This window comes from Chiloscyllium plagiosum, chromosome 9 (genome assembly GCF_004010195.1).
Source record: "Chiloscyllium plagiosum isolate BGI_BamShark_2017 chromosome 9, ASM401019v2, whole genome shotgun sequence".
Lineage (NCBI taxonomy): Eukaryota > Metazoa > Chordata > Chondrichthyes > Orectolobiformes > Hemiscylliidae > Chiloscyllium > Chiloscyllium plagiosum.
This window is the reverse complement of record NC_057718.1, coordinates 55,731,616-55,749,704: the sequence shown is the minus strand read 5'-3', so window position 1 is coordinate 55,749,704 and position 18,089 is coordinate 55,731,616. Positions and strand designations below refer to the sequence as shown.

Here is an 18,089-nt window from a genome sequence, read left to right as displayed (position 1 = left end):
CCACCCTCTCTCCGGCCTATCACCCTCACCTTAACCTCCTTCCACTTATCACATTCCCAACGCCCCTCCCCCAAGCTCCTCCTCCCTACCTTTTATCTTAGCCTGCTTGGCACACCCTCCTCATTCCTGAAGAAGGGCTTATGCCCGAAATCTCGGTTCTTCTGCTCCTTGGATGCTGCCTGACCAGCTGCGCTTTTCCAGCAACACATTTTTCAGCTAAAATCAATTCAGCCATGATCATACGAAATAGTGGAGCAGGCTCAATGAGTCAAATGGCCTACTCTTGCTCCCTGTTTATATGGTGTCCAGGACTGGAACCTAAGTGCTCAAGTATATTCGACATTTGGGAAGGATAGACAAGAAAGAAAAAGAGACGAAATTGCACTGAGAATAGGGATGGGATCAGTACATTCGGAAGGGAGGAACTCAGATTGGAAGAACAATGTGTGGAATCTATTTGAGTGAAGCGAAGAACTGCAAAGTGAAGCAGACATTGGTTGGAATTACTTACAGGTCACAAACTGTAATTGTAGTGTGGGACATGGTATTAATCAAGAAATGAAAGAAACATGCCACATGCTTCATGACAGTTCATTAACCTGCGTATTGACTGGGTAAATCAATTGTGCACTAATGCTATGGAGGATTTCTCGTGTCCATTTGGGACTGTTTTCTCGAGCAGTATGCTGAGGAGCAAACTAGAGTACATGGTAGTTAAGATCTATATTATATTTTGAAACAGGGCTAAGTAACAATCTTGTTGCATGAGAACTTTCAGGGATGAATGACCACAAAATAAGAGAATTTTACATTAAGTGTGGAAGTGAATTAGTTCAATGTGAAAGAAGAGTGTTAAATTTAGATAAGGGAAGTTACAAAGACTTGAGGTGTAAATTGACAAAGGTGGGTTGGGAAAATACTTTAATAAGCATGACTATACAATGGATAATCTTTAAAGAACTGTTACATGACTTAGAGCAACTATACATTTCTTCAAAATGCAAAATCTCAAAGGAGGTCAATCAACCATGACTCACAAAAGAAGTTCAGAGTTGCATAAGATTAAAAGAAAAAGACATAAATTTTCTATATACGAATATATACATATTATTGCCAGAAATGTCAGTAAAACTGATGATTAGGAGGTTTTTAGAATACAGCAAAGGAAAATGAAGAAATTGATAAGGAAAAGGAGATAAAATATGATGGCAATAAAGCAAAAAATAAAAAGAAAGCTTCTATAGGTATGTAAAAACATATTCGGCTACAACAGAAGTGGTCCATTACAGGCAGGGTCAGGAGAATTTATACTGAGCAATACGGAAATGAAAGAAAACTGAATGATTATATTTTGCTTGCTTTCAGCATAGGAAGATGCAAAAAATCTAGAGAAACAAAGATCCAAGTGACTACGGAGAATGAGGAGTTGAATGTAATTAATAAGAAGATTGCACAGGAGAAATTAATGGTATCGGAAGTCGTTTAATCCGCAGAACCTGATATTCTACATCCCAGAGGTTAGAGGAAGGTGGTTATGAAGATAGTTGAGGCATTGGTGATTATCTTTCGAAATTCTATAGATTCTGGAATGTTTCCTGCAGACTGGCAGGTAATAATAGTTACCCCACAATGTTAGAAATGAGCAAGAGACAAAACAGGGAACTACAGACCCGATAGCCTCCCACCAATAGTAGCAAAATTGCGAGAATCTGTTATAAAGGGTTTGATAAATTTGGATAATAATGGCTTGATTCAGCATAGTCAACATGGATTTGGGAAAGAGAAATCTTGTTTGACGAACTTGTTTAAATTTCTTTGAAGATGTTACTAAGTATATTGATAAAGGACAGCCAAAGTCTTTTAATAAAGTCCCATTCAGGAAGTTGGTTAGAAAAATTAAAACACATGGGATTGGATGTAATGTATTGGCATGGATTAATGATTAACTAACAGATAGAAAGAGAGAGTAGGAATAAATGAGTCATTCTTGTGTTGGTAGGTTATCGCTGGTGACATTCTACATGGACCAACATTTGGGTTGCAGTTGGTCACAATATTTATCAATGATTTGGAGTGTAATACTACCAATTTTGTGGATAATACAATGTCAAGTAAGAGAGCTCTGAGGAATATTTAAAGTGGCTTCAGGAGGATTTGGACAAGCTTAGAGAATGGATAAAAATATGATAGATGGAACATAACGTGGAAATATGTGAGGTTATCCACTTTGGTGAAAGAACAGATGTGCAGAGTATTTTTTAAATGGTAAAAAGCCAGGAATGTACATACATAAAGCAGTCTTGGTGTACTTGATAAGTCACTGAAGGCTAATAGGCAGATGCAACAAGCTATAAAGAAGACGAATGCAATGCTAGCCCTTATTACAAGAGGACTGGAGTACAGGAGTGGTAATGTCTTACTTCAATTGTACAGGAGCTTGGTTAGACTGCACCTGGAATACAGTGTGCAGCTGAGGTCTCCTCATCACAGAAAAGATATCATCGCCATGGAAAAAGTGAAATGAAAGTTAATCAGACATTTCCCCAGAATGGCTGGACTGTCCTATGAACAGAGATAGAGTTAACCTGGCCTGTATTCTCTGAAGATTTTGAAGAATGAGAGGTGATCTCATTGAAACTTATAAAATACTGAATAGTGTTGATGCAGGTATAATATTTCCCCTGGGAGTCAAGAACCGGGGGGAGAATTTGAAAATCCAGGGATACCACTTTGGTCTGAGATGAGGGGAAATATTTTTTACTACAAGGCTTGTGGACCTTTGGAGGTCTCTACCAGAGAGGTCTGTGGGTGCTCAATCTTTGGGGTTTTTTTAAGGCAGATACATTTCTTTTTACCAATAGAGAATTATGGAGATGGGGTAGTTAAAGGCACTGAAATGTTTTTATCAGCCACAATCATGTTAAATGGTAATGCAGGGTCAACAAGCTGAATGACCAGCTCCCGTTGCTGGTACCTATTCCCTCCCACTATGCATACTGTGAAGAGCTATCCCTAGTTGGCAGCATTTGACCTAGTGCACAGCAGGGCTTTAAATATAGCACTGAGGGCATTAATACGAGAAGGTCCCAGTAGCAATGAGTACTTCTGCCAATGGTGAGTGTACGATTGTGTGAGCACAGTACCTTTGAGCAGCAGACGATTTCATAACATAACTCAGTCAAGATCATGGACACAAACTCTCTTTGAAATGTCCTGAAATTGACAGTTAGCTGTCTACTGGTAAAATTTAGCTTTTGGTTTCTGATTTGCCACAGACGTGAGAGTTGGAAAAGAACTTCCTAGCTGAAAAGTGGCAGTTAAAAAGCTGCTGGCAATTGTGGATAGGTTTACAAGGTAGCAGTCTTGTAACTCTCTTGCTCTACAGGTAAAGGATACTCTTAAAGAAAACCAGCTGAAGAGATATCTCGCTAAAGTATTTGTGAATCCAAAAAGTTTTAAATATCAGGTTTCCTAACTATTCATCACTGAAACTAAAATCTGGTCTGAAGATCTTCCATTGTTTTGTGACCAACAGCAATTGGATTTTGTTGTCAGGGACTTTAAGGAACTATGAGAAGTCAATCTATTCTGCATTTGAATCCTTGACCAACAAGGGCACTTTCCATTTCCACTGAGACTATGCGGCTTCAAGACCACCTCCCCTTCCTCGCTTACTTCTAGCAAACATATAATCTCCAGAGAACAAGATGGACAAACTCGATCACGGCTCAGCTTCCAGCGTGAATTGCAGGACTGCTGTGCACTCTGCTTCACAGAAACCTGGCTCAACTCATCTATTCCCGACTGCATACTTCAGGATGATGGTTTTTCTATCCATTGTATGGACCGCACAGAATCCTCGGGTAAGACAAAAGGGGGGAGGGGTTTGCTTTTTAATCAACAACATGTGGTGCATGGACATTGCAATCCTGGGCAGCCATTGCTCCCCAAACCTTGAACTCCTCACCATCAAATGCCGCCCTTTCTATCTACCACAGGAATTTACCGCTGCTATACTAACTGCTGTGTACATACCACCACAAGCAAAGGTTGAGGAAGCTCTGAATGTGCTGTACTCCACCACGAATGCCCTGGAGACAGAAAACCTCGAGGTCTTGTTTGTTGTGTGGCGACTTCAATCAAGCCAATCTAAGGAAGATATTGTCCAAGTACCAGCAGAACATTACCTGCTCCAGCAGGAGCCCGAACATTTTAGACCACTGCTACATCATTGTGAAGAATGCCTACCACTCCATCCACCGCCCTCATTTCGGGAGCACTGATCACAATGCCGTGCTTCTTCTCCTGGCTTATAGGCAAGAGCTCAAGCAGGAGACATCCTCGCAGATACAGATCCAGCGCTGGTTGGAGGAGGCAGAGGATTAACTCCAGTGCTGTCTGGAATCGGTTGATTGGACCATGTTAAAACTGTCCGCAGGTATCTTGGACGAGTACGTCACCACCGTCACAGACTCTGTCAGCAAGTGTGTGCAGGACTGCATACTGAAGGAGTCAATCCATGTGTTCCCCAACAGGAAACCCTGGATGAATCAGGACATACAGAACCTGCTAAAAACCAGGCGTGAGGCCTTCAGACCCACTCAAATATAAGTAATCCAAGTATGACCTTCTCAGAGCCATTAAGACAGTCAAGGACCAATACCAATCCAAACTAGAGACCCAAACAGACACCCGGCAACTATGGCAAGGACTGAATGTCATCACAGGTCCTAAAAAAACAGTGCAAAATAGCAAATGATGGCACATCCCTCCTAGATCGTCTCAAAGCCTTCTAAGCTCGCTTTGAGCACAATTTAGGTGGAAAGGTAACACCTATTCCAACAAGTCCTGACGAACCTCTCCCAACAATCACTGCATCAGAGGTCAGATCAGTTTTCCTTCGTGTGAATCCAAGGAAAGCGATGGGACCAGACTGAGTTCCAGGCCGTGCACTCAGAGCATGTGCAGATCAACTGGCAGAGGTCTTCTCAAACATCTTCAACCTCTCCCTGCAGCAGGCCACTATCCCTGCCTGTTTTAAAAGTGCCAACATCATCCCTGTGCCTAAGAAGGCTCATGCAGCATGTCTCAATGATGAAGCCCAGTGGCCCTAACTTCGGTGATCATGAAGTTCTTTGAAAGGCTGGTCATGGCATTAATCAACTACAGCCTCCCCACTACTCTTGACACATTCCAATTTGGGGAGAAAGTGAGGTCTGCAGATGCTGGAGATCAAAGTTGAAACTTTATTGCTGGAACAGCACAGCAGGTCAGGCAGCATCCAGGGAACAGGAGATTCGATGTTTCGGGCACAGGCCCTTCTTCAGGAATTCCTGAAGAAGGGCCTGTGCCCGAAACGTCGAATCTCCTGTTCCCTGGATGCTGCCTGACCTGCTGTGCTGTTCCAGCAATAAAGTTTCAACACATTCCAATTTGCCTATTGGACCAACAGATCCACGTCAGATGCTATATCACTTGCCCTTCACTCCTCCTTAGAACATCTTGACACCAAGAACTGCTACGTAAGAATCCTACTTATTGACTACAGTTCAGCCTTCAACGCTATTATCCTCTCGAGACTGATTACTAAACTTAGTGATCTCGGACTAAGCCCCACTGTCTGCAACTGGATCGTCAGTTTCCTGACCCACAGGCCACTTTCAGTGAAGATTGGGGACAATATTTCATCCTCACTAACACTCAACACTGGAGCCCCCCAGGAATGCGTACTCAGCCCCCTACTGTACTCACTGCATACCCATGACTGCGTCGCCAAATACCAAATTAATGCCATTTACAAGTTCGCTGATGACACCACTATAGTCGGTCGTATCTCAGATGGCGATGAAACAGACTACAGACAGGAGTTGGAAGACCTGGAAAAATGGTGCACTGAGAACAACCTAGCTCTCAATGCCAGCAAAACCAAGGAACTCATCATTGACTTTCGGTGGGATGTTAATCATGCCCCACCCACCTGCCCCCCCTCCCCCCAACACATTAACAGCACAGAGGTGGAACAATTGGAGAGTGTCAAGCTTTCTTGAACTCTTCATGTGGACGCACTGGTTACAAAGGCCCAACAACATCTCTTCTTCCTCAGGTAACTGAGGATATTTGGCATGATGATGAATATCCTTGCTGACTTTTATAGGTGCGCCAGCGAGAGCATTCTGTCTGGATGTATCACTACCTGGTATGGGAACTGTACCATTCAAGATTGGAGACGGTTACAGAGTGTGGTGAACTAGGCCTGGTCAATCATAAAGGCCAACCTCCAATCGACAGACTCTATCTACCAGGCCCGCTGTCAAGGAAAGGCCGCCAACATTCTCAAAGATCCATCCCACCCTGGCAATGCTTTTCTACAACCTCTACCATCATGGGGAAGGTACAGAAGCCTGAACACACACACAAGCCGGTTTCATAACAGTTTCTGCCCTACTGTTGTTAGAATACTGAATGGACTCACAAACTCTTAACATTCACCTGCACCTGTGTTTTTGTTTTTGCCGTTGTTACTTATTACTTACTTATCTATGCTACTTAACTCTGTGATCTGCCTGTATTGCTCACAAAGCAAAACTTTTCACTGTGCCTCGGTACACATGACAATAAATTCAATTCAATTCAATTTTGCCTACTTTTTCCCATCCATAATAACCTGCAGAGCTATGTCACCTTGTCTTGTCCATATATGAATGTGTATCTCATAATGTCAGAGATGTACAGCATGGAAACAGACCCTTCGGTCCAACCCGTCCATGCCAACCAAATATCACAACCCAATCTAGTCCTACCTGCCAGCACCTAGCCCATATCCCTCCAAACCCTTCCTGTTCATATACCCAGCCAAAATGCCTCTTAAATGTTGCAATTGTACCAGCCTCCACCACTTCCTCTGGTAGCTCATTCCATACATGTACCACTCTCTGTGCGAAAAAGTTGCCCCTTAAGTTTCTTTTATATCTTTCCCCTCTCACCCTAAACTTATGCCCTCTAGTTCTGGACTCCCCAACCCCAGGGAAAAGACTTTGTCTATTTACCCTATTCATGTCCCTCATAATTTTGTAAACCTCTATAAGGTCACCCCTCAGCCTCCGACGCTCCAGGGAAAACAGCCCCAGCCTGTTCAGTCTCTCCCTATAGGGATAAAAGGGAATATAGTTTAATTCTGCATCGCAGCTTAGTTAATAATCAGTTTTGCCACTAATTGGAAGAATGTATTTTGCCTTTAATAAACATGGTATTTTTGGGTTTATTGAAGAAGACTGGTGGAAGTCCCTTTTGGTCCAGAATAGAAAATTAAATTAATCATTTTGGTGATTAAGACATTCACATTTCTAATATGACCAGTGGTTTGGTGGGCTTGATTTACATGGAATTCCTGTCAGAGTTGTAACAATTACTCTTGCCAAAATGGACAATTTCATATTTTCCCACATTATATTTTGTCAGATCTTTGCCAAATCACCTAACCTATCTATTTTCTTTTGTATCCTCATGTTCTCTTCACAACTTACTTTCCTAACTTAACTTTGTGTAATCAGTAAATTTATCAAGTAAAACTTCAGTCCTGTCATCCAAATAAATCATTCATATAAATTGTGAAGACTTGAGACTCTAGCACTGATCTTTGTGGGTTACTAGGCAACAACCAGAAAGTGATCCATTTTTGCCGGATCAGTTTCGTTTTAGCTAGCCAATCTCTTATCCATGCCAGTAGGTTGCTCCCTACACCATGAGCAATGATGTAACATAACTTTAATAACATACACCAACTTTCTGCAATAAACTTTGATGTGTTACCATATCAAATGCCTTCTGAAAATCTAAGCATAGTACATTTACTAGTTCCCCATTATGCATAAAAGCTAAGCCTGTCAATCAGGCTGATTTCATAGAAATAGAATCATTGAAAGTTACAACATGATAGGAAAGCTTTTGGCCTACTATGGTTCAACCAACTGGCAAGGAGCCAGCCAGCTCAATCCCATTTTACTGCAAATGGTCCATAGTCATACAGGTTTCCATACTTCAAGGTCCTGTCCAAGTATTTTGTAAGTGTTTTCTGCCTCTGTCATCCTTCCAGACAGTGAGTTCCAGGTTTCCACCCTCAGGGTGAAAAATATTTTCCTCAAACTCCCTCCAAACAGCTACAGACTGTTCTGCTATAACGCATGTTTCATTAGTGTGAATTGGCTATAAGATGATTGATGAATTGTGGACATTGTTTGGAGAATGCAAACTTTCTATTCAACAGGTATAGCGATCTGTCCCGGCATGAATTTCTGTAGTAGGTTTCCACAGCATGATTTTCAGTCGTGCGAGGTTGCAGAGGAACACAACTGCCATGTTATAGAATGACCTGCACTTCCAAATGTATGCCCCAGTTGTGACACCTCAACTAAGGAACAGGGCCTTCCTATTCACTCTGTCTAAACCCATACCTGAGGGCAGGCTTCCAGCACCCAAATTGGACAGGCAGTAGGTTGGAAGAACACAGACCTGGTAGCATCAGGAGGTGGACAAGTCAACACTTCAGGTGTAACGCTTCTTCAGGATCCCCCTCCAGTTCTGAAGAAAGGTTACAACCGAAGCCTTGACTTCTCCACCTCCTGCTGCATGGCCTCCTGTGTTCTTCCAACCACCTGCCTGCCTAATTTTGATTCCAGAATCTGCAGCTTTTTTGTCTCCTTCCAGCATCCAAATGGCAGCTGGTAATTTTTCAAACTAGCATTGCCAGTAAAGACAATGAACATGGACATTTAGGTAGGTCTAGGATCTCTCTGAGGCCAGGGTGACTGATCCTGGTGAAGTAGGGTGGAGGCACGTTGGACAAGACAGTAGAAGAGAGTGGATATGGTGATGCAAAACTGTGGGAAATGACCTCTGATTGGCATCAGGTCCTATCCTCTTGCTGACCATAAATAAAAATAGTTAAGCTATCAATGAATTCAAAATGGTAATAAATATGTCAATATCACCACTTAAGGTGGAGCAAAAATGCCCATCAGATACCCTGGACTAAAACCCTCTGAATTTAGGACTTGAACCTTTGAACTAAGAGTCATTGAGGCTTCTGACTGAGATATGCAGTCTCCTGACTAAGCAATATGCAGCCTCGGGGCAGCTGTCTGGAATAGGGTTTCAGCTTGAAAAGCTAAAGAAAGAACCCCCACAAATGCCTCAGCTAAAAGACAATTAACAGCATTCTGCAGAGCAAACAATCAACTCATTCTGGAGCCTACAAAATTATGAAACCATTCAACTTTTAATCCTTTGCTCGGATGCAGAGATAGTAAACATTTCGCACCATTGTACGACATGCAAACCTATTTGCCTTGAATGGGAAGGCCTTCACACTATCAGCAACATCTTAATCTATACCCATCTAAGAGAAATAATGGACATTCAGAAGTATCAGAAACCCACTCACTTTAATTGGAAAACCATTCACACTTCATCTAATACTCAGGAGGCTCATTCAAATTCGAGAGGAGCGACAACAGCTTGGTGATCAAATCAGATTTGGCGGGAGATAAGGGAAACTGACAGTCAGTATAACTGGGGAACCCTGATCTCTGGGGTCGTTCAGCAAGAAGTCTAAGCAGTGTCAACAGAATCACCCACAGCCAGTTGCAGACTCAGAGAAAGAAGGACAGTAAGAATCTTCTTATCCATGAACCTCCACATATTGTCGAGAAGTGACTGGAGAGTTGAGAGATCGACTGGGGGCAGCACCAGCGAAATCCACCACTGTCCAAGTCAACAAAAGTCACTTTGGGGTTGAGTATAAGGTCATTGAGACCCTCTGTCCCAGCTCAGTAAGACAGGGTAGGAAGGGTGGACTTCAGGGCCAAGGGTGCAGGTCGCTCTCCAGGGAAGGGAAGCAGGATAGGACCCCAGGATTCGTGTTTACTCTCTCTCGTTTTTCGTCCATCACCCAATAATTGACAGCTCTCTGTAATTCAGAACCCACTGTACCAAGTTGCGGCTGCAAGGGTTAAATGGGGTGTTAATAACTGTCAGACAAGTCTCAATTAATTGATGCATAGCATGGTTTTTTCTAAATATTCATTTACTTGTCAGGAATTATGCATATTCTCAATTTTGCTACTTTTAATAATATCAGAGTTTCCTTTGCCTCTGAAGCATCTGCCGTCTATGTTTTTCACCAGACCACATCTCACTACAAAATCCCACTGTCAGAACCAGGGAGCTGTTATACAATACCGAGCAGCACTCCCTACACCACTGAATTTACTAACCTGACGATCATAATTGATTTGGACTTCTTGTTCAATGTCAGAATCTAATTCTGCCACATCCGAGAGATCTGAGTCAGATTCTTCACTGTTCGAATCAGCATAACTTTCTGTTCAAAACAAAATAAATTATAACAAAATTATAATGCATTAAAATATCATTTTATGTTTAAAATTATTTGAATACATTAATTTCCATTATCTTACAAAACAATATGTTCAGGAAAGTGGAATTAAGATCAAGATCAGATCAACCTTGATCTTATTGAATTATGCAGCAGGTTCTTGGGGCCATATGGTCTACTCCCTCTCCAATTTCTAATGTTCTTATGCTTCAAACTAATTAAGCTTCAATAATTGTATAATTGCACATATCTAGACACAATCAAAAAACAAGTTTCAATCATGACTAATCTATCATATAAGCAATGCAAGAAGAGCCAAGGGTAGGAGAATTAATAGCACAGTGGAATAAAATAGACAGATTTTAAGCATTTCCTGATGGCAAGCAAGTAAAATTCCTGGGAGAAGATTTACAACTATGTAAGTATTGAATTCTTGGAGATATTGCAAAAATACATAAATGGGACAAACGTTTACGGTCTCATGGCTGGTAAGTTTGCTAGCAGGGCAAGTCTAAATATTCCTGGTGTAAACTTCCTGCTGCAATCTCACTCACTTGTCCATACATTTGCAAACAGTGGTCGAGATGGTGTTGTTGGCAAATAGATTCTACGGCAACCAATCATCCCCAGTGGAGATCCTTAAGCCAACAATTATTGGCAACTCAAGGATTCCCCCCAAACTCAATAGTTACATTTACGGGAGGAGTTCAGGGCAGCATGTTGGATGAGAAGATACACCTCCCTCAAATGCCATTTTTGTACTTCAGACATCAGTCCCATCTGGTCTGCCAAATACAGACGTTTTCTGCACCCGTCTAATAGTCTACAATCCCCAAAACTTTCTCCTCAGCCATCTTGCCCTAGCCTTCCTTGCCATGTGTGAATTTCCCAACACTTAACTGGTATTGCATTCTGGGATTACTATTCACCACTGCTACAACTGATGCAGCCTGGGCTACAAACTGTCAGAATAATCAGATTGGTCAGCAGTTCTCCAAGGTGGGAGTCTTGTGATTGAGGGGAAGAAGTCCCTGAGATGCAACCCTGCTAATTCTTTGGGTATCACGACTAAAATCCTTGCTATCCAAAAATACTAGGAGAAAGTGAGGACTGCAGATGTTGGAGATCAGAGTTGAGAGTGTGGTGCTGGCAAAGCACTTTTGTCAGGCAGCATCTGAGGAGCAGGAGAATCAACGTTTTGGATATAAGCCCTTCATTGGGAATATCTAAAAATACTGCTTGTAATCTTTATTAAATAATTAGATTTCAACAACAGTGCCCTTTTACAAAGTATTGGGTGATATAGTGGTGAGGATATTTTTCTGATTCCTGAACATAATCAAACACAAAGGATTTTCATTCAAAATACATCGCAAGCATTTTTAAATTCATAAAGATTATTATTTACTAACAATTTGGACACACAAACATGGAATCCATGTTGCTTTTTAAACATTTCTGCCTTCACAATCTAGGCACATAATTATAGCCACAGTTCACTGCACTAGCTAAGTATATTCAGCAATCTCACAGCCTCAAGAGCAGGCATGAGTGAAAAAAAGAGTGCAAATCAGAGAATCAATGCTAGTGTGTTACAACCACATTTAATACTCGTACGTCGAAACTCAGCATGACCATAAGGACCCTCATCAACTTTTAAAAATGCACCACAGAAAGTTTACTGTCCGGCTACATAATGGCCTGGTATGCAACTGCTCTGCCCAGGACCACAAGAAACTATAGAAGGATGTGTGCACAGCCCATACCATTACGAAAGCCAACTCCCAGCCATGGTCTCCATTTACATCTCCCGTTGCCATGGAAAGGCTGCCAACATCATCAAAGACCCACCCCATCCTGGTACAACCTCTACTGTCAGGCAGAAGATACAGAAGCTTGAACACACGCACCAGCAGGTTCAAGAATAGTTTCTTCCCTGCTGTTATTAGACTGATGAATGGACACTCTAACTTCAAAAATGTTGATCTTGCCTTGTGCACGTCCTGTATGGTGCAATCCTGTATGCCTCATTCTATCCAAGTTTCTTTCACCCTGTGATCTGTATGTCCTTACTTACTATGATCTGCCTGTACTACTCGCAAAGCTTTTCACTGTACTTACATAGATGTGACAATAAATCAAATCAAATCCTTCGCTGAGTGCAGAATTATGAATTAGCCAAGTGCTCTGATTTTCACTCACTCTTTGATACAATATTAGTCAGAGTCATAGCATGGAAATAGACCCTTTGGTCCAACCAGTCCATGTTGACCATAATCCCAACCTCAACTAGTCCCACCTACCTATGCTTAGTCCTGATCCCTCCAATTGTTTCTTATTTGTGTGCTTATCTAAATGCCTTTTAAATGTAGCTGTACCTGCATCTACCACTTGCTCTGAAAGTTCATTCTCCACAAGTCAGTCTCTGTGTAAATTTTTTATGTGAACCCTGTTAATTTTTTTTTAACATTTCTTAGCAGTAACATAGATAATTTATTGCCATCCCATTATGTGGATTGCTATCTCAACTGGTCTAAATGTCTGGTCAGGATAGAATAATGATAATTATGATATCTCATAATGGTGTATTTCAAAATTCAATATTGACACAAAACATTGGCACTAGTGTAAATATTAATGGGCAGTTGACAAGAGTTGAGAAAGAAATTTCAGATAAGCAAATTATGTATTTCTATGTTTGCATGACAAGTTAGCCCTAGTTCAGTTGTCAACACTTTTACCACTGAGGCAAACAATTGTAGGTTCAAGTCCCATTTCAGCACAAAAGTCTAAACTGAAACTTCAGTGCAACATTAAAGAAGCATCTCACTGTCATCTCTTGAATAAGATGTTAAACTGAAGCCCAGTCTGGTTTCTCAGATCACATAGCACTACTTCAAAGAAAATATCCCAGCCTCCTGGACAATATTTATTCTTCAGTCAACATTACAAAAACAGAATACCTGGTAAATATTGCATTACTGTGTGGGTCTTGGCAGTGCACAAATTAGCACCATGTTTCCACTTCGGAAGTACTGTACAGTACTTGTCCTGGGTGTTCCGTTCCAAAAAGTCAGTTGAAACAGGTTCGAACTTTACTCAATTTTATACTTAAATATTATAATTATATAATCACATTTTTAGTTGGTGTCTGTTTATAGGACTCAAATGAATCCACAATTAATGCCCAGTGTTTAATTATATCATACACCATCAACATCCTCCAGGTTCCCACCAACCATAAACTCAACAGGCCATGCCAGCGGCTACAAGAGCAGGCCAGAGGCTAGGAATACAGCAGCAAGTAACTCACCTCCTGACTCCCCCAAAGCCTGTCCTCCATGTACAAGGCACAGATGAGGGACATAATGAAAAACTCTCCACTTGCCTGGTTGAATGCAGCTCCAACAATACTTAAGAAGTTTGATACCATCCAGCACAAAGCAACCCACTAGTTAGCACTACATCCACAACCATCCATTCCCTATACCACTGGTGCTCATTGCAGAAATTCACCAAAGAACCTGAGACAGCATCTTTCAAATCCATAACTTCTTCCATTTAGATGGACAAGGGCAGCAAACACATGGGAACACCATTACCTACAAGTTCCCCTCAAAGCCACTCACCATCTGTGACTTGGAAATATATTGTCATTCTTTCACTGCCATTGTGTCAAAATCCTAGAATTCCCTCCTTAATGGTATTGTGGGTCTACCTACAGCACATAGATTGCAGCAGTTCAAGAAAGCAGCTCACCACCACCTTCTCAGAGGCAACTAGAGTTCAGCAATAAATATTGGCCCAGCCAGTAATGCTCACATTCCAACAGCAAGTAAAACACTTTCTAAAAATGTTGTTAGGTTCAATTCAAGCCATAATGAATTTTGAATGCTCCTTTGATTTGAACTGGCTGCGACAGACATCTTGCTTCTTTGTCATTTGCATTGGCGGAGTTGGAATATTCTTAAATCACATGATAGATCACATTCCAGGATGATGATGTATGCTTTTGTCTTCTGATTACTTCTGGTCAGAACCTCTGAGAAATTGTAGTCAACTGGCATCACATTAGCAATGGCACTGTTGCCAGTCAGCAAAGTGTTCACTTTTAAGAAAATTGAAGCAAGTGAATATAGTTTTAAGCAAGCAAAACAAGTAACACATGGGAGCTAGCAACACATTATCAAAAAGTGAACCTTTTGTTCACAAAGCACTGTTTACAACTGACAGAATCAAGCGATACAGAGGGTACCACACTTAATTTTAAAGTTATGCTACAAATACCTCTCCAACATAGGTTTTCTGGTATTTGATGTCCCTTATAAGTGTCACAAACAGATATTCTCACTCAAGAGTAGAAAGATGTGTTGAATGAGCTAATTCTGCTCTTACATCTTATGTCTTGTCAGGGGCATGTCATCTAAAGATGTGGCCAAGAATTGGGTCATTGTAGTGCTTTCTACATATAACCATATACTATTTTCCATTCTACGCTACAAGTACATATTGGTTCATAGAGATGCACAGCATGGAAACAGATCTTTCGTCCAACCTGTCCATATCGACCAGATATCCTAACTTAATCTAGTCTAATTTGCCAGCACTTGGCCCATATCCCTCTAAACCCTTCCTATTCATATACCTATCTAGATTACTTTTAAATGCAGTAATTGTACCAACCTTCACCATTTCCTCTGGCAGCTCATTCCATACACATACCATCCTCTGCATGAAAATGTTGCCCCTTAGGTCCCTTTTAAAGCTTTCCCTTCTCACCTTAAACCTATACCCTCTAGTTCTGAACTCCTCGAGCCCAGGGAAAAAAACTTTGTTTATCCTATCCATGCCCCTCATGATTTTATAAACCTCCATAAGGTCAGCCCTCAGCCTCTGACGCTCCAGGGAAAACAGCCCCAGCCTATTTAGCCTCTCCCTATTGATCAAATCCTCCAACCCTGGCAACATCCTTGTAAATATTTTCTGAACACTTTCAAGTTTCACAACAATCTTCCGATAGGAAGGAAACCAGAATTGCACGCAATATTCCAAAAGTGGCCTAACTATTGTCTTGTACAATCGCAGCATGACTCCCAACTCCTATACTCAATGCTCTGACCAATAAAGGAAAGACTCAATGCTCTGACCAATAAACCAGACACATGAGCCTGCTTTTATTAATGGCAGGACAAGAGGTGTCAAGTGGTGAAGGAAGGCTAGGATCCACTTAACAGTGAGAGTGAAACATCTAGGAAGATATGCATCCTTCATTGGTAGAAGAAGCTTACTTGTTCTAAACTATGTCTCAGTGCTAATATACGCACATGTAGCTCAAAATGGGTTCCCAAATTTGCTGTTGCTTCTGGATCAGATGACTTCAATTGAAATGAGTTAAATGATCTTTGATGCAAATAGAATCCTGATGAGTCCTTCAAGTCTCTCACCCTGCCTGAACATTTCTTTGTACAATTGGGACACCTTTGTATTTTTGCCATCTCTTCTTCCACATCCTGTTCATCCATTTCCTCCGCTGAGCTGTGTTGTTCTTGTTGGGTGTCACCTTCTTCAAGGTGCACATTTCTATGAGGGGTCACGTCATGCACAGGGCAAAAAAACCACAATGAGAGCCTTGCAGGATGATATTACAAGCCATGACTTCACCAAAGTAGTCACTGGAGTTGTATCTGTAAAACCTGAAGGCCTGCTCAATCATTGTCCTAGTATTGACTTTGTATCACCTCCATGTCTCTGTCTTTGGCTCCTATGGAGGAGCAAATAGAAATCTTTTCACGCCATATCCTTTGTCTCAAGAATCCATTTATGGAGTTTGGAGATTGGAGTGAATACTTTTGGCAGCCTGGACTGACAGAAAATAAAGGAGTCTTAGTAGCTGCCAACAAGAGTCAGTTATTATGATTGCTGACCAGCTAAAATTTGCCTAACAGTACTGTGGGTGCAGCTGTACCACATTGACTGCATTGGTTCAAGAAGACACCTCAGTTTCACCTTCTCAAGTTCAATTAGGGATGGCGAATTAAAAACTGCCTGACTCAGTGATGCCTACATCCTGTGAAACAATAACTACATAAAAGCACAGCATCTCTCCTTCTGATGAATCTGATTAGCCAGTCACTGGATGCCTTCCTGACCATCTAAAAACAATTGATGATGCCCTTGCACCTGAGGGAATTAAGAAGTGGAAGCAAAAGCCATTGCCATCTGCTCGTATAAAGCTGTGTCTGACCAGAATTGAATGTACTGCCCAGCTCTCAAAAATAGGGCACCAATAACCTGTACAATGCAGTGGTATGTGAGCAGCCACCAAGGTGTGCTGCCGATCCTTGGAAAAAGCCAGTAAATGAAGAGGTTTAATGTCACAGAGACTTTGACAGGTACAAGCAAGACATGGAAAGAATTGTTGTGAGGTAAGAAGTCTTAAGTGGTGCGAGGACAAATCTCTATGACTATCTGCTTGGGGAAATGCAGTTGCCTGTGGCAACAGTTCATGGTCATCTCAAGGTAGCACCAGGATAGTTCATTCTCTGGTAAATGATGGGATGCATGTATGACAGCCTTATTCTGCTTGCCTCTCATTCCTTTCCGCTGGCTATCTAATGCTCTGCCCTTTCTGTGAAAGGTGTTGCACTTCATCACTGCTCAGCTTAAAATCTGTTAGTCATGTCCCCATCGCGAATTTTTGCTTTTCTTGAGTGCTCCGATAACTTCTAAAAACTGTATTTTGTAGCCATGCCTCATCTTCTTATTCTCTCAATGCTAGAAGGGTAATGATCACTTGCACTGACCAAGCATTTACTGCTGCCCAAGTTCCCCTCTATGCCATTCACCCTTTCACTGCCTCCATGTACATGATTCCCAAGGGTGGCCATTACTGACATCCCAGTGTATATCCACCTTCATTCAGCTGCTCTTTTACAGACAGCTTGTGAAGCCTGAACATCATTGTTAAAGTCACAACCTGCCCCTCCAAAACTTAAAAAGCCATACTGAATGTAAACCGATTCTCCATATTTAACTTATGATAGTCAGAAAGCAAACATAACAGCCAACCTGATGATCTGAAATAAATGTTTGTTGTTATGACTGAATCAGGGTAATTCACTATTAAGTCATCAAAGTTAATATCCTAGTGGAAAACATATTTGCAAAAATTTTTAAAATAGCAATAAACTTTGAAGCAGACAGAACTTCTAAAATCCAAAAAGATTGTGAGCTGCCTTCATCTTGTATATCTTAAATTCCTCACTCATCTTTGTTAATGTCAACCCATTTAATTTAAATTAGAGCGTGTTATGAAGCATGAAAGCAGAAGATGGAACCAAATATATATATTTTTAAAAGATCAGTTGGAAGGCCTCACCAGGAGATATTGTTAGGCCAATGGATCAGAGTGGAAATCCATCTGGAAAATTATGGAATATAAAAAGAAAAAGCAATACAGCTTCTCACATTTTCAGTGTTAATTAATTGGACATTAGTTGTGGTTAACTTTATACATAGAGTCATAGAGATGTACAGGATGTTCGGTCCAACCCATCCATGCCGACCAGATATCCCAACCTAATCTAGTCCCACCTGCCAGCACCCAGCCCATATCCCTCCAAACCCTTCCTATTCATATACCCATCCAAATGCCTTTTACATGTTACAATTGTACCAGCCTCCACCACTTCCTCTG

General features: G+C 41.4%; 1 protein-coding gene across 5 annotated transcripts in view; it reads right to left on the bottom strand.

Annotated features, from left to right (window-relative positions):
• The window catches only part of LOC122552872 (echinoderm microtubule-associated protein-like 6), a 525,254-nt gene that overhangs the window by 302,270 nt on the left and 204,895 nt on the right, over positions 1 to 18,089 (bottom strand). For all 5 annotated transcript variants that reach the window (XM_043695963.1, XM_043695964.1, XM_043695965.1 and 2 more), the window contains exon 12: positions 10,272 to 10,378. In XM_043695963.1, the coding sequence (XP_043551898.1) occupies positions 10,272 to 10,378 (107 nt within the window). The remainder of the gene's footprint in view (positions 1 to 10,271; positions 10,379 to 18,089) is intronic.